The sequence below is a fragment of the Nannospalax galili genome, unplaced genomic scaffold (genome assembly GCF_000622305.1).
Source record: "Nannospalax galili isolate Female #2095 unplaced genomic scaffold, S.galili_v1.0 scaffold286, whole genome shotgun sequence".
NCBI lineage: Eukaryota > Metazoa > Chordata > Mammalia > Rodentia > Spalacidae > Nannospalax > Nannospalax galili.
The window spans coordinates 2,014,566-2,032,173 of NW_008359442.1; the positions used below are offsets into that span (position 1 = coordinate 2,014,566).

General features: G+C 38.7%; 1 protein-coding gene across 4 annotated transcripts in view; it reads left to right on the forward strand.

The window, feature by feature from the left end:
* Clhc1 (clathrin heavy chain linker domain containing 1) overlaps nt 1-17,608 on the forward strand; it is a 52,503-nt gene that overhangs the window by 16,423 nt on the left and 18,472 nt on the right. For 3 of the 4 annotated variants that reach the window (XM_029558657.1, XM_029558656.1, XM_029558658.1), the window contains 7 exons: nt 2,528-2,661; nt 4,758-4,959; nt 5,063-5,175; nt 5,542-5,626; nt 8,225-8,331; nt 10,845-11,019; nt 17,110-17,312. In XM_029558657.1, the coding sequence (XP_029414517.1) occupies nt 2,528-2,661; nt 4,758-4,959; nt 5,063-5,175; nt 5,542-5,626; nt 8,225-8,331; nt 10,845-11,019; nt 17,110-17,312 (1,019 nt within the window). The remainder of the gene's footprint in view (nt 1-2,527; nt 2,662-4,757; nt 4,960-5,062; nt 5,176-5,541; nt 5,627-8,224; nt 8,332-10,844; nt 11,020-17,109; nt 17,313-17,608) is intronic. The other variant, XM_029558659.1, reaches the window with a different exon arrangement.

A 17,608-nucleotide genomic window follows, 5' to 3' on the forward strand; every position in this document is an offset into this window, starting at 1 on the left:
TGGGGGAGGGATGGACTGCTCTGTACCTGGAACTACATAGAAAATTGTTTTCTGCTCAGCAGACCTCTGATGATTACAAGGCTCACTTTGGGGGTGGTGACATGTTCTAGAATTAAAGAGTAATGATGGTTAAACAACTCTGAGTATACTAAAATTCATTGAATTTCACAGGTCACAAAGGTAAGTTTTTGTTTTGAAATAGGTCTCACTATGTAGCCCTGAGTAGTCTGAAACTCCTAATGTAGACAGGCTGGCCTTGAGCTCACAGAGATCCATTGGTTCCTACCTCCCAAGTGCTGGGATTAAAGGTGTGTGCTACCATGCCTGGCTTCACCCTGCTTCTTGACTATTACTCCCAATTTCCAGCACTGTCTTCAGAATTGAGCCAGTCTTTTTTACTGTTGTAGAAACACATTGCAGTTGTCCCTCATTGCTGTGCCCTCTTTTTTAATTTTTTTTTTTTTTTTGAAACAGGGTCTCATTATGTAGTCCAGGCTGGCCTCGAATTTGCGATTCTCCTATCTCAGGCTCTCAAGGGCTGGCATAACAGGCATGCGCCACTATGCCTACCAGCTATAACCTCTTTTGAATAAAGTCTTTCTTACCATGTTTAACAAATGTCATAAGTAAATTTTCTGTAATAGTACCTAACTCATTTTAATCTGTTATTTCTCTCCTCGGCCAACAAAGCTAGGAAGTAAACTTCAAATAGTACTTAAAAGAAATTTTATGGGCCTGGAGAGATGGCTCAGCGGTTAAGAACATTGACTGCTCTTGCAAAGGACCCGGGTTCGATTCCCAACATTCACATGGTGTCTACAAACCATCCTTAACTCCAGTTACAGGGGAATCCAAAGCCCTCTTCTGACCTCCACAGCATTTCATGACATGGGTGCACTCACATAGATGCAGGCAATATACTTATACACATAATAAAATTTTTAAAAAGATATTTGTAGCCGGGTATGGTGGCGCACGCCTATAGTCCCAGTACTTGGGAGGCAGAGGCAGGTGGAGCTCTGTGAGTTCAAGGCCAGCCTGGTCTACAGGACAGCTGGGGCTACAGGGAGACCCTGCTTCCAAAAGACCCAAAAAAAAAAAAATTGTAACGATCTTTAAAAAAAAAAAGAAATTTTCTAATCTAGGAGCTATTTAGGAAGTTGAGCAAGAAGATGATGATCTTGAAAGACCCTTATTTCTGAAAAAATTAATTTAAATTAATTTTTTAATTTAATTTTTTTTGCTGTCTTTTCCCTAGCTCTAGAATCAAAATCACTGCAGTAGGCTGAGCAGTGGCCTGCAAAGATACCAGATGCTTGTCTCTGGAACCTGTAGTGTTTAATGTTGCCTTATTTAATAAAACGGTCTTTACAGATGGGATTAAATGCTTTTTTTTTTTTTTTTTTTTTTTTGTCTTTTTGAGACAGGGTCCCCCTGTAGCCCTAGCTGGCCTAAACTCTAAATGTAGACCAGGCTGGCCTCAAACTTACCAGATCCACCTGCCTCTACCTCCCCAGTGCTGGGACTGAAGGAGTGTGCCTCCATGCCTGGCCAAATGAAGTCTTTTGAGGTAGGGAGTATGTCCAGGTGTGCCCTAGAAACAACTAAAAGTGTCTTTATAGGAGGGAGACAGAGGAACCTGTGACATGGGCAGTGGAGAAGGCAGTGGAACTTGAGAGACAGAGGTAGAAGTTTGCAGCCCCAAGGGCTGGAGGAGGCAAGGTACATATCTGTTACTTTAAGTCACCAAATTTGTTGTGTTATAATAGCCCCAGCAAAATAATAGTTATTTTTAAAAGCTTTTTCTTTTTGTCTTTTTGAGACGGCCTCCCTGGAGCTCCAGTTGGCCTATAACTCACTATGTAGACCAGGCTGGCCTTGAATTCACAGAGATCTGTCTGTGCCAGTACTTGGGAGGCCAAGAGAGGAGGATCACAAATCCAAGGCCAGAGTTGGCTACATAGTGAGATCCTGTCTCAAAAAAAAAAAGAAAGAAAGAAAAAGCTTTTTAAGTTTCAAAAGTAATTCTTTTTATTTATTATTTTTATTTTATGTGTATGCATGTATTGCCTGCATGTATGCAAGTGCACCTGTGTCTTGCAATGCCCATGGAGGACAGAAGAGGTCATTGCATCCCCTGGAACTAGAGTTACAGACAGTTGTTAGCTGCCATGTGGGTGATGGGATTCGAACCAGGGTCTTCTGCAAGAACAGTCAGTGTTCTTAACCCCTGAGCCATCTCTCCAGCACCTCAAAAGTAATGTTTTACTAAAGGGAATAGACAGTGTTTTGTGGCCAGATTATATCTAATGCTTATGAATTTCCATTGGGATTAATAATCATGATATTAGATTTTATTGATGCTGTGAAAGGAAACTGTTCCTTGTTCTAAACTTCTACCTAGTTCCTAATGGTTCAAAATTATAATTAGATAAAATAAAGCAGCAGTTTAATCTGTTTTACTTTAAATGTTATGGTTAAGTAATTAAATCAGTTGTAATGAACATAAGAAAATCTGTTTTTTCAGAATAAGGATTATTGAAAATAATTCCACAATGATTCAGCTGCAGATAGAACAAATGAAACAGCTGAGGTCAGAGTATGACAGAAAAGAAGTAAAATATTGTGCTTCCTCCAGACACCTTTCAAAACCTATTCCAGGTACTATATTTCATTTAAAATATTTGAGAGATAATAGCTGGGCATGGTGGTACACACCTACAATCCCAGCACTTGGGAGGCAGAGGCAGACGGATCTCTGTGAGTTCAAGGCCAGTCTGGTCTACATAGTGAATTCCGGGACAGCTGGGGCTACAGGGAGACCCTGTCTCAAAAAGACCAAAAAAAAAAGAAATGCTTGGGGTTGGGGAGATAACTCAGCAAAGTGCCTGCTGCATAAGCATGAGAATTGAGTTCAGATCCCCAGTACCCCCATAAAAGCCAGTGGTAGCAGCTCTGTATCCCCAATACTGGGGAGTGGAGGTAGAGACAGGTGGATCTCTGGAGCTCATTGGTCAGTCAGTCTAGCCAATCTATGAACTCCAGGTTCAGTAAGAGACCCACCTCAAAAAAATAAGATGATGAGTAATAGAGGAAGACACCAGATGTAAACCTATGGGCTCCAAATGCATGCATACATGTGTATGTGTATCCACATGTATGTGTGCACACACATAACACATCACACACACAAATATAAATTTTTAGGTCTCCTCTCAGGTTTACACTACATCAGAAACTTGGTGATTGAGTCCAGAGATGGAGTTTTACCAAGTTTTGGTTATTCTGATGACTATAACATGTGAGAGCCACTGGGATGACAGATGGGAAAGTTGTGACATACTCAGTTTTGGTGAGTATTCATGGTGACATTAGTGATCACTGGCTTCATGTCCTTAATACTTTTGTCACATTTTAAGAAATGGGGTATAGCAATGGAGAGATGGCTCAGCAGTTAAGAGTACTGGCTGCTCTTGCAGAGGACCCAGGACCCAGGTTCAGTTCCCAGCACCCACAGGTGGCTAACAACCACCTGTAACTCCAGTTCCAGGAGATCTGATGCCCTCTTCTGACCTCTTCGAGCACTGCACATGTAGGCAATACACTCATATACATAAAAATATATAAATAAATAAGAAAAGAAATGGAGTATACCTTGTCTTCACCCAGGATTGGAGAGATTTGTATGATGAATGGAGCTATAAGTATTTATTCTGGAGAAAATAAAGACTGTGGATAGTAAGATCAGTAATTTCAAAATTTAAAGGTTTCTGCTTAGTGTTTATTCAGAGGAAGAATAATAAGTAGACATTTCAGGAAGATAGACTTGGACTTCCTAAATGGAAGGGGCTGTACCTTGATGTAATGGACTACTATATATTTACAGGATTTCAACCCTGTCTGTATGATCATCTTGCATTTGGTTGATGTAGGGATTAGATTTACTTTCAGATGTAAAATTGTGACTCGCATACTCCAAGTAAGATACATATGAACAAGTTCTTAGAATAAATAGCACACTGACTAAGTGCCAAGAAGATAAGAAGGAAATGGTTAAAATCCAATAGGATTTTAACAGGGACAGGGAGTTGGAAGGGTGGGCTTTTCTTAGATGTGTGTCTCTGAATGTCAGTAATTTGCCAGATGAGAAAGAAAGGTATTTGGGGTGTGTGTGTGCATGCGTGCGTGCGTGCGTGCGTGCGTGCGTGCGTGTGTGTGTGTGTGTGTGTTTTATGGCTAATGAACACAAGGCAATGGGAGAGTAAGACAACTGAAGATTTGGTAGGTTTCACTTTTGTGTTGGAAAAAAATAAACTGGTTAACCTGGAGTGTATGATAGATAGGAAGACAATGGAAGATTTGCTAAGAGGACAATATGTTGGCCAAATCCTGTCATTGGGCAGGAGTTCCTTTTTTCAGATGCTAAGATTTGTGTGTTCTCAGAAGACTCAATTGTCACTGAATTGTTCTTGATGCTGTATAAAACTGTTAGCTGGGGTTAGAGGAGTGGCCTACCTGCTTCACATTCATAAGGCCCTGAATTTGATTCTCAGTACCACAGCAAAGAAATAAATGTAAAAAGCTAGCCATTTATAATTTTCTAATAATTTTATTTATGTTCAATAAGCTGCAAGTACATGTAATCATTTCTGAACTATTTTATAATACAGTGAACCATCCGATCTGTCTTGCTGAGACAGTGTTTAAGCACAACAGTCCTGCAGGTGACATGGCATGTTTGCTTCTTTTTCCTATAGGCATGAGTATCCAAGAATCTGTCAGTCTGGATGCTCTCAATACATATATGCAACATCTTGAAGATAAATATATGAAACTTAAAGAAGATATGTCAACAAAATATGTACCGGCACAAAAGAAGGCTGACGTAGATGAGGAAATGATTGTGTTGATAAAACGGCGAGATATAGCTGAAAATCTGAACAAAGACTTACGGTTTCGGTATAGAAATTGATTTATTTTAAAATTTGAAGGCTTTGTTTGTGTTTACTTTTCTGCCATGTGATCTTAGCTTGATACGTCATTGATGTTTTTATATTTACAGCCATCAAAGACTGAAGATTATTTCACATGTACTTACTTCATGGCTGAGATCTGACATGAGAATCCCATTTCAAGACATCCTGGAGCAAATTCAGAAAACCAAAACTGAATATGGTAGTTTGTCTCTATTTTCAATTAACACACACAGTGAATGACCGTATTCCCCAGAAAGTTAAAGGGTTTCCTAGACTGAGCTTAAAGAAAGCAAATATATACTTAGCTCTTCTAGTTCTGTTAACCCTATAAGCTTCTTACTTCAGTAGCCAACAGATAATTAGTAGAAGAGTAGACCTGGCGAACCAAAGAGAAAACCTGAAAGTGTTCCTGAAGGTAAGGAGGAAAGGGACAGGGTGGTCACTTGGTTTAGCAGGAGGTTGGTGCTATTTTAAACCAAAGCAATCATTTGTTGGTTTTAAACATGTTTATTATCTATTGATAAACAACCTTACATTCTTACAGTGGTTCTTTCTATATTCTTAGGTGATGAAGGTATTGTTGATGAGCTGTTTGAAGATGATCCAAGCAAGGCAAAGGAAGCTGTAATTATTCTTTACTACATTGAAAGGCAAATAGCTTTTGTAACTTGGGTTTTGGGTTTTATTTTTGTTTGTTTGTTTGAGGCAGCATCTCATGTGTCTTCTCCTGCTGACACTTCCCAAGTGCTAAGTTTACAGGCATATGTCACCAACACAGGTTTGCCTTTTGTATTTTGAAAATTCTATTCCAGTTGATAAATTAGGGGGGGAAAAAGAATTTCCTTTCTTTCATAATCTTGATGAAAAAAATTACTGGACTGTAGATGTATTTCAGAGGAGTTAAGATTATTTTATATAGAGGATATATATGTTTTATTTATATTTTTCTCACATTTCTATCAACTTGATGTTATTAAATGTTTTTGACACTGTCCTTTTGATTCAGATTATCCCAGATAATTCAGTCTTTTGGTAGCTATTTTTACTCTATGACATATTAAGTTATTTATTATTATGTACAGTATTTAAGATAGATTTTAAAAGGTCTGATGTGTTCTCCTTAGAAGTTACTTCATAGGCTTTCAGGCCAATACATAATGGGCATATGTAATATCTATAATCTTAAATGTTAAACAGTATTCAAGCCAGGCATAGTAGCACATGCCTTTAATCCCAGCTCTCGGGAGGCAGAGGCAGGTAGATTTCTGTGAGTTCAAGACCACCCTAGTCTACATAGTGAGTTCTAGGCCAGCTGTGCTACAGGAAGACCCTATCTCAAAAAGACCAAAAAGAAAATAAAATGTTTTTACCTGTGCATTTACTTGTTATGATACAAAGAAGTGGGTAAAGATAATTTGAGGCTTTGGACTCCAAAGTCTGTTATTTTCTTGCACTAATTACTTCTCAAAGCCTACTAGTTTTAAAAAAATGTAATGTAATTTAAAATTTTTTATTGCTTCGTTTGTGCATGTGTTTGTTTGTGTGTGGGTATGTGGATGCACATGCACATGTGTGTACATGACTGTGAAGGCCAGAGGTCGATTTTGGGTGTCATCTTCAATTGTTTCTCCACCTGACCTATTTACTTATTTATTGTTAACTGTGTGTGCACATGTCATGGCACTCGTAGAGATCCAAGGACAACTCTCTCCAGAGATTGAATTTAGGTCAGCAGGCTTGCAGGGAAGTGCTTTTACCCACTGAGCCATCTCACCAATCCCTCCACCCTTTTTTCTTTTTCTTTTTTTGAGACAAGGAAGGTCTCATCATAAGCCCCAGCTGGCTTGGAACTCACTATGTAGATCAGGCTAGCCTTGATCTCACAGAGATCTGCCTGCTTCTGACTCCTGACTGTTGGGACTAAAGGCATGCCCCACCACTCTGTTTTGTCACCACTGGGATTATCGGCACTACACTGTGCCAGCGTTTACGTGGGTACTGGATCTGACAACTCAGGTCCTCTTGCTTGAGTGGCAAGTACTTTACAAACTCCAGAAGCCCCATCCTCCAAATTTGATGAAAGAAAAACCTTGATTGAGATTTCAAAGTTTTATGCATTTTGATTCAGTGTTTGTTCCGGTTTGTTCAGCATTCATTTGCAATGCTATAAACTCTTTTTCCTCAGGGCTAGCTTGAAGACCTTTGCTGTGGGAAGAAGAGTAGAGACTTACATTAGCTACCATGGCTCCTGTGTTGGTCCAGTGTTTACTTGGGAGTCCAGTGCCTGGCAGATCAATATTGGCTTCTGAATTCTAAGACTACCTCATGGTCTCCAGCTGGGCCATTGTCATGTTTAATTGTTCTCCCTAAGCTGAGCCTCTGCACAGATTGCTCTTCATTGGGGGATGGGGTGGGGGGAGGATAACCGAAGCTCATTGTAAATTCACTTTAAGTTGTTACTTCTCATTTTCTTTGTAAGTACTATAGGAATAAAGTACAGGATCAGATTCAAAGACCATTGGAAGGTGAGACTTTAATACTGAGACAAAATAAAATAAACCCTAGGGAGCTGGAGAGATGGCTCAGTGGTTAAGAACACTTGCTGTTCTACCAGAGGACCCGGATTCAATTTCCAGAACCCACACAGCAGCTAACAACATCTGTAACTCAAGTTCCAGGGAATCCAACACCCTCTTCTGGCCTCTGTGGGCATCACATGCACATGGTGCACTTACACATGCAGGCAAAACACTCATACACATAAAATAAAAATAATAAATAAGCCGGGCATGGTGGCACGTGCCTTTAATCCCAGCACTTGGGAGGCAGAGACAGGTGGATATTTGTGAGTTCGAGGCCAGCCTGGTCCACACTGTGAGTTCCAGGACAGCTGGGGCTACGGACAGCAGGGGCTACAGGGAGACCCTGTCTCAAAAAGACAAAAATAAATAAAAAAATATTAAAAAAATGATAAGATAGGAAGCAATTGAGAAGGACACCAAACATTGACCTCCACACACAGGCACACACATCCAGATACACCTGCAAAAACAAAAACAAAAACAAAAACAAAAACCTAGAATGTCGAAGGAAAAATTGGACATCTTACCAAGTGAATGGATCTAGTTGTAACTTATTAGATTACTTTTTGTTTTTCACATTATGCCATTACATTTAATTTGTAATAGACGTTTTTATCAGCTTTCTTTTTGTGTATCATTGTAACACATAAAATGCAATGGCTGTAGGTTTGATGAATTAATCTCCCTTGGTGAATACGAAAGGGCAGCATGTTTTGCAGCAAAGAGTCCCAGAAGAATTCTTCAAAACATTGGTACAATGAATAAATTTAAGGGTAAGCAATTCTTTCTTAACTATATATGCAAATTATACTTTGTTTTTTTCTTAATAGAATGAAGAGAATTATTGAGAGGCTGGTCCCTACCCCCGTCTCTATTATTTACTGTTTCTGAAGCTATAATATTAGGGGTTTGATTAGATTTCCTAAGTTAAATTATAAAATATTTTGTATATAGAAAAACATGGAGAAACATATTATACTCATATGCTTGCTAACAAGATTTGATAACGTTAACATTTTTGTCAAATTTGTTCACCTCCTTAAATCACTTTCTTGTGGCAAATTAACATATATAAAACAAATTGTACATTTTTTGGCGTAATATTGAGAATGAAACATAGGGTTTCATGCATGCTAGGCAAACACTCTACCACTGAGCTATACCCCCAGCTAAGTTTGACATATGTATGTACCACAACATCATCACCACAAAGCTCCCTCATGCCAGTTGGTAGTCCTCCTCTTTCACCCCTTCCACCCTCTACTGTCCACAGCCTCTCTTTCCTGAAGACTCCATTCAACCACTAGTCTGCTTTTAGTTACCATAGATTAGTTTCCATTTCCTATAATTTTATATAAATGGAATCATGCAATAGGCATTATTTTGTGACTGACTTCTTGAGTAAAATTAAATTCATTCCTGTGAAATCTGATTCATGAAATTAATACAAATTAGATATATTATTTGTAAATACCTCCTCTCTTTTTATTCTCTTAATAGTTTCTCTCTAAGACTACATTTTTTAGGGTTTTTTTGTTGTTTTTCTTTGTTTTGAGACAGGGTCTCACGATGTAGCTCTGGCTGACCTCCAACTCAAGGATCTGCCTGCCTCTGCCTCCCCAGCCTGGGATTAAAGGTGTGTACCATCATGCTTTGCCTTTATGTTTTATTAAAATCAAGTTTGTGGAATTTTTTCTTTTATGTATTCTGATTTCAGTATCATGCCTAGGAAATCTGTGCCATACTCTTCCAGGTGCATGTGAAGGTCAGAGGACAACTTTTAAGAGTCAGTTCTCTTCTTCTACCGTGTAGGTCCTAGGGATCAAATTCAGCTCATAAGGTTTGGTGGCAAATGCCTTTACCCACTGAACCTTTTCACCCACCCTAGTATATTTTTTACTAAATTTGTTCTTTGACAGTTTCACTCATGTGTATAATGCACTCTGGTTGCTCTCATCCCCACGCTCTCCTAGCTCTCTTCCACCCTACCAACAGCCCCACTTCCCTAAAAGCTCCTTTCTCACATTCATGTCATTTTGTTTTATTTTATGACCCACCGCATTTAACTGGGGCCATCTGTATGGACATGGGTTTGGAACTGCCCAAGGGAGTTTAATGGGCTTACCTGTGAGTACTCACCTGAAGACAAGATTGCACCTATTCTAGAATTCATCAGGCAAACATTAGGCCTTTTTTTTTTCCCAGTGTTTTTGGTCTTTTTGAGACAGGGTCTCCCTGTAGCCCCACCTGGCCTGGAACTTACTATGTAGACCAGGCTGACCTTGAACTCACAGAGATCTGCCTGCCTCTGTCTCCCAAGTGCTGGAATCTTTTTTTTTTTTTTTTTTTTAAGACAGTCTTACTATATAGCACTGGCTGTCCTAGAACTAGCTTATGTAGACCAGGCTGGCCTCAAATTCTTAGAGATTTGCCTACCTCTATCTCCCAAGTACTGGAATTAAAGACCGTGTTCTGCTTTTCTGTTTCCTAAATCCAAGACTCTTTTGTCCAACTGTATTCTTAAAATTTTCCTCACTTGAAGAGGAGTCAAATAAAAATCTGAAAAATAAGATATTTTCTGCTCAAAAAAGGAAAATAACCATATTAAGAACTTAAATTGACTGTCTTTTCCCCCTAAAAGTTCAGGCATTGGATATACATACAGTTTAAATACAAAAATGAATTATAGTCATACTAATTTTTAAAATCATGCTAGTTTGAAATTGAGATGTTCTGGTGATTGGCTGAGCCTACATATCCATTTATATTTGTCTCTTTGGTTAGCGATAAAGCAATAGAGTTTGCAGGAGGAACTTTGTCCCTGGTGTATTTATAAGGATAAGCTCAGAAGACGCCACATCATTTGCTTTCTCTGTTCAGATCATAGTTTTTCTTTGGTAAGACTAGGTTTGTACTACTAATGGGAGAATCTATGGCTCAAAGTAAAAGAAACTTATTTTCTCAAAGTTCTGCAAACTAGAAGTCTGAAAAATGTTAACAGGGCCAGCCCTTCTGGCAACTCTAAGGAAGATCCCCCAACTTCTGTGGCTCAGCATTTTTTGGTGTCTTTTGGCTTGTTGACAAATATTGTAATCTCTACCTCCATCTTCATATGGCCTAGACAATGATATTTAGTTATCTAAAAATGTAGAGTTTAAGTACCTTTATTGTTAAAAATTTAGAAGATATAAAGAAATTAAAATTGTACTATGAAATAAGAAAAACAACCAAGCCAATTTTTAATGAATTTGACCAAAAACTTTTGTTTCTTTCTTTCTTTTTGCAGCTGTTGGAAAGATTAGAGGAAAGCCTCTTCCATTACTCTTATTTTTTGAGGAAATATTTAGCACAAGTCATGCTTTCAAATGTCCTATTAGTGCAGATCTAACTCTGGAAGGAATTAAATGTGGATTATCTGAAAAACGACTTGATTTAGTTATCAATTGGGTTACCCAAGAAAAGTAAGCAAAATTAAGCTGCTAACTTAATTTTGATATTTGATTAATATGGCTCTTTGTTTTCTAACTTATAATAATTTGTTGTGGTTGTTAGTATAGAGTCTTACTGTGTAGCCCAGGCTGGCCTCAAATTCAGGATCTTACCTCAGTCTCCTAGGTGCTAGGATTATAGGCTTGTGATACTACATACAGTTAATAGTTTTGTTATAAATACATTATTGGAGGACTTACTTTAGTTCCTTATTAAAATTAATCAATTAGAAAGTATTCACAGAGGGACTAGAGAGATGGCTCAGTGGTTAAGAGCACTGTGTTCTTGCAGAGGATTTGGGTTCGGTTCCTAGCATCCACATGAAAGTTCACAACTATTTGAAACTCCAGTGTAAGGGATCCAACTCCCTCTTCTGACCGCTACAGAACACTCATACACATAAAATAAAATAAAACAAAACATCATAAATTTAAATAAGAAAGTATTCATGGACTCAGTTACAATGAGCTTAGACTAAAAGTTAATTCATTGCAGTTCACAAGATAAAACATGGTAACATAATGGTAGATGGAAGCTGAGCAATAAGGACACAGAAGGATTAGTCAGTATCACACTTCTTGGAAGAGAAAAGGCAAGGAACCTGGTTCTAGACAGGTATGGGCACACACATTATAACCCGGGGGACAACATAGAAGCAGAAAAGAACATTGAGGATGGTAACATTTAGAATTTTTTTTTTGTCTTTTTGAGACAGGGTCTCTCTGTTGCCCTAGCTATCCTGGAATTCACTGTGTAGACCAGCCTGGCCTTGAACTCACAGAGATCCACCTGCCTCTACCTCCTGAGCGCCATGCCCGGCTAACATGTAGAATTTTTAAGAACACTTAATGACAGGAGGTGGCTTCTTGGCACTGTGTCTCAGCACAGACCTGCAGACTTATGTTGGTTCTTGTAGGTTAGGTTATCTCGAACCGAAGCCTGAAATGGGAATTTTGGTGTACATGATTGACAGAGGAAGGACTTCTCAGGTGCATTTCCTCTTAGAGACAGAAGTAGAACAGAGAAGGGAAAGAGCCAAGCAAGGATGTGGTCTCAAGGAACATCTCCTTGCTAGGGCTTTGAAATACAAACCACCCTTCAGAGCTGTTCTACCTTGAGGTAAGGAACCAGCCTTTCCTACATTTCCTTCAATTTTGTTGGTTTATATAGCTTGATAAAGATATGTTACAGTTATTAAAGTTATAGTATATTTTTCTGAGTAAATCAGTATTGTGTTTAAATGTGGGAAAAGAAGATCTGGCAGAACAAGATACCCCAAAACTATTGGTTTCATATGAAATGAATTTGTGCATGAAAGAGGGAAGGTAGAATAAAAAGAAGGAAGGAGAGAAGAGAGGGATGGGGAGGGTTCAGGGGATCCAAAGGTGAAGGCAGATAGAAAAAAGGATGGAGTTAGAGGGAGCTTACACACTGGAGTAAATAGTGTGAACTAAGAAATCAGGCTTTACTAAATGGAAAGGAAAACAAACTAGACTATGGGCATGAAATAATTATGAACTTGCTTCCAACAAGATAATGTTTGGTAAAGTATACACTATCAGAGAGGAACTATTTAGAGAAATAAATTGAGCCTTAGTGTTGTCATGGAAAGGTAGAGATAAATTTTATTACAGTTTTAAAAATATAATGGACAAGTACATGAGAATAGAATAGAGAAGGGGAAGGAGCCAAGCAAGGGCATGAACTCTGATAAAACCTAGTATAATCTTTGTCACAGAAGGAGGGCTATGGGGCTTGAATCTTTAACACGAAATTGTTTCTTTATTGAAGGGCTGGTTTTTCGTGCCACTTGTCAGTCATAAACTATGGATTATTGGGAGTTGTGGCTGCCAAGGCTCTAGTCACTTGAGGACAGTTCTTTATACAAGAGGGTAGCTGTGGACTGTTACTAGTTAGAGGAGGGGCACTGGTTCCATAAGGGACTTGAGTGAGGCACCAAAACTGCCTACCACAGGGCCTAACAACTTACAAAAAATCAATTTGAGAACCACTAAGTGGTTATGCTGGATCTGTGTAGATATAGTTTGGACTGTGAGTCTTGGAAGGCAGAGTAGGGGAAGGCCTCTCTGTCGTATGTCATCTTCCATGGTGACATACGCTGGTTGCAGCTTTCTTTCTTTCTTTCTTTCTTTCTTTCTTTCTTTCTTTCTTTCTTTCTTTCTTTCTTTCTTTCTTTCTTTCTTCTCTCTCTCTTTCTTTCTTTCTTTCTTTCTTTTTTTTGCAAGTTATATAAAGAATTTTATTTCCCGGAACAGAATGTACATACTTTGCAGATACAATAGGCCCTCCATATCTGGTTGTAGCTTTCTTGACTCTGAGTATATAGGGACATATTAGAACATTCTTACAGTTCTTAAGAAGCGTGTCCTTGTGAAAATGGAGATAGACATAAGTACTTCCTAAGTATCAAGTCCATAACTGAGTAATGTCCCAAACATTAAACAGGCAAGTTTCCATACTACTGCATTTTGCCACCCATTCTAAATCTATCACTTCTCCTGTATGATTTTGAGTAGTCTGAAGACATCTTGGTTCAAAAGCGTATTGTTTACCAGTGCAAGTTGCTTTTCTTCCCCTCCCTGTTGTTTGGCCTTTACTGTCCCCAGAGTTGTTCGTTTTATTTTTAGGAGTTGTCTTCCTGTGTATATCCTTCTTTTCTCTTTTCCCCCTTCTTTCCTTTCCTCCCGGCCACATTTCTATACTCGCCACAGAAATTCCTTATAAGGGAGCACTGGACATGACTTGGACTTGAGACATCAGAAAGCTCTGTTCTAACACCTGTTCTCTAGTGTGAAAATACAGATAGATTTCCTAATCCACAGTGCTGGTTCTTGACCCATTTTACCTCTTTGTTGTTGACTTTAATATTTGTTATTCATATGCAGTTCCTTGACTCCATACATTGACAAAACATTCCATCTTTTTTTTTTTTTTTTTGAGACCGGGTCTTACTGTGTGGCCCTGACTGGCCTGGAACTTGCTATGTAGACCAGGCTGGCTTCAAACTCAGAAATCCACCTGCCTGCCTCTGCCTGGGATTAAAGGTGTGTGCCACCATGTCTGGCATATTCCATCATTTCATTCTTTTTATTTTTTTATTCTTTTTATTTTTATTTTTGTCTTTTTGAGACAGGGTCTCCCTGTGGCCCCAGCTGTTCTGGAACTCACTATGTAGACCAGGCTGGCCTCGAACTCACAAAGATCCTCCTGCCTCTGCCTCCCAAGTGCTGGGATCACCACCACGCCAGGCATATTCCATCATTTCATTCTTTTTATTTTTATTTTTGTCTTTTTGAGACAGGGTCTCGTAGCTCCAGATACCCTGCAACTCTCCATGACCTTGAACTCCTGATCGTCCTGTCCTTATCTTCTAAGTGCAGGGATTACAGGCATGCCTACTATGTCCGGTTTATGAGGTTAGGTATTGAACCCAGGGCTTCATGTATGCTAGGCAAGCACTCTACTATCTGCGCTGTATCCTCAGCCCTATTCTTTTCTTTTTGTGGTAGTACTAGAGATTAAGCCCAGGGCCTCACACATGCTAAGCAAGTGCTTGACCACTGAGCTACTGTCCCAGAATGTAATTCATATTATTCTTGGCCTTTGTTGCCCCTGATTTCTGCGTCTGGTGACCTGACCTTTATTTATGGCTGCCTTCACATATTCCAGTTCTTTCCAGAAGCTTAGTGTAGAGCTTAGATTGTAGGCTAATCTTGATTTTTTTTAGTTATTTATGCCTGGCAAACTGACTAACTTAACCTACATTTGAGATATGATGTTTTACTTTGTCTGCTCTCTAATTGCAGATATTTCTTCAAAAGAAGATAAACGTGTTTTGAAATATTAACTTTTAAAACTTAATCCTATAAAAATAACAGCAAATAAATGCCATGCATGGCTTTAGTGATTATATATTACCTTCATTTATATTTTTTAAAAAGATTTATTTTTATTTTACATATGAGTATTTGCCTGCATGTATGTATGTGCACCATGTGCATGCCTGTTACCCTTGGGAGCCAGTACAGGGTGTCAGATCCATTGGAACTGGAGTTACAGGTGGTTGTGAACTGTAAAGTCAAATTTACTTCTGGGAGGCTGTGTGCTCTCGGCTTTCAGGCCCACTAGGAGGCATGCTGCAGCCATCTCTCCCACAGTCCTTATGACAAAAATTACAGTTTCGGGAATAACGGTGTTTATTTGGGTTTCCTTACAGAGTTTGTGATGTCCAGGAGGGGGTTACTTACAAAGGTATGCACCTTTGGGCTTTTTTCCCTACATCTCAGCTCTGCTGCCTGCTGGCCCAAGATTGTGAAGCTCCTGCCACCTCCCTGGCTTCTTCCATGTCTGTCCACGGGCCCTCCCCCTTGTGCAATTGAAACTGACCGATTGGGTGGAAGGGGTGACTCTCTCCATCCCTTTCTATGGAGTTCAGACATCCAGTTGTTGCTAGTTCTTTTGGAGGATATGCCTATCCAACATGAGCCACCATGTTGATGCTGGGAATTGAACCTGTATCCTCTGCAAGAGCAGCAAGTGCTCTTAACTGCTGAGCCATCTCTCTAGACCCCTTCATTTGGATTTTTAAAATCTGATTTATATGTGGGTTCCCAATATTCACGTATAAATGGCAACTAACACCCATCCTTAATTTCGGTTCCAGGGGATCCCATGCTCTCTTCTGGCCTCCGTGGGCATTGCATGCATGTGGTGCACTTATATACATGCAGGGAAAACACACACATAAGATAAAATAGAATCTTAAAAAAAAATTCTTTTAAAACATGTTTTGTTTTGTTGAGATGAAGTTTTGTTTTGTAGCCCAAACTGGTGTCAAACTCACTATCCCCCTGCCTTAGACTCCCCAGTACTGGAATTATAGGCTTGCACCACCATCCCTGGCTTAAGATACTAAGTACTGATACTGTCATTTTGCTCTCTACTTGACATAAAGACTAAAATAATTATTTGTCCATCCTCAGGAAGTATGAGTATCTGTTCTAAAAATACATATTTTAATATTAAAGTGTGAAAATAGGGGAGCTGCTTGATAGGCTGCCTTCTGATTCTTGAACCACTTTTCTGCTGTCCACCCCAGTAAGCACAGAAGCCCGTATTTACTGAATGTTTGATTAGGAGACACTTTTATAAGGGGTATCAGGATTTCATTTTAATGTTACCAGCATTTTGTTAGATGTGTACAAATACCAATCTTATGTGAGTCCTGCTATTTTGTAGTCATTAATTAAAACTCTAGCTAAAGCACAATTTCCATATAAGCACTAATTAAAGTGATATTTCTGATCATACCCAAATGTTCTCTTGGCTTCTGTTTGGGAGTTTCTAAGTGGAGTTACTGTGATAGCACAGATGGCTCCCTCTAGTTGTCTGTACAGAGGCACATTCAGATACGATGACAAATGAAGTAATTCAGTTGAGCTGTTTTGAAAGAACTGCTTGCTCAGTCTCTCCTAATAGGCATAGTTATATCCTCCACCCCCCCATTGCTTATGAAAAATACACAGCAAATTTTAAAAGTAACAGTGCTGTTACACTTCTTTTATGTTTTCCTTTCAGTAAAAATGCAAGATCCATCACTAATTAATTATGAGCTAAAATTATTCTATCTTTTGCAGCATTTAATAAATTCCTATATTCTGCAGAATTCAGAATCTAGCTAGACTCTAGATAACTTATAAGAACATTGAGATTCCCAGGTATATGAAGACTTGACTTACGTGGTAATTTTAAGTCCTGTTAGTCTTTTCAAGAGAATTTTAATCTTGCTTGTAGATTTTAAAAAACTTGATCCCAATTTTACACAAATATTTCCCCAAAGGAATAAGTCTGATTGTTTTGGTTTTGCTGATATTGAATCTCAGATGTGTTTAATTTTTACTATAGCATCAATTGTTTATTGATTTAAGAATTTAAATATAGGTTATATACAATCCATTTTTATTGTTCTTGATATTCAAATATTTCAGTCTTAATCACTGATCAAGAATTCTCTGACCTGGGCCTTAATGATCTTGCTCCAGGCTGACATTTTCTGAGAAAGCTGGGGATGTGATTTGTGCATATGGGGACCAGAATACTCACAACAAGGCTAAGTGCTTGGCTTTAGCTCAGATTATCTACAATGAATGTGGCCTACACAAGAAAGCTGTTCTTTGCATGTGTAAACAGGGTCAGATTCACGAGGCTGTGGAGCACATACAACAATTCAAGGACTTTACCTTTGGTAAGTAAAAAAGGCTTCTTATTTGTATACATTCGCATTCTGGGTTTTAATTCTGACATCACTTGTAGTAGCAGGCATCATTTTAACCTGACATCATAACATTTTTATATGTGCTGATGAGGAGATTTCTTTTGTTAATTTTTATGAAAATAAGTAGAGCTAATTTTCAGGTAGACATTCAAATGCATTATGCGTTTTCTCAAAGGAAACATTTAATAAGTGACTATTACTAGAAATACATAGTATTAAAGATTAATTGATATGCTGAACCATGCTACATGAAGGATTTTTTACTT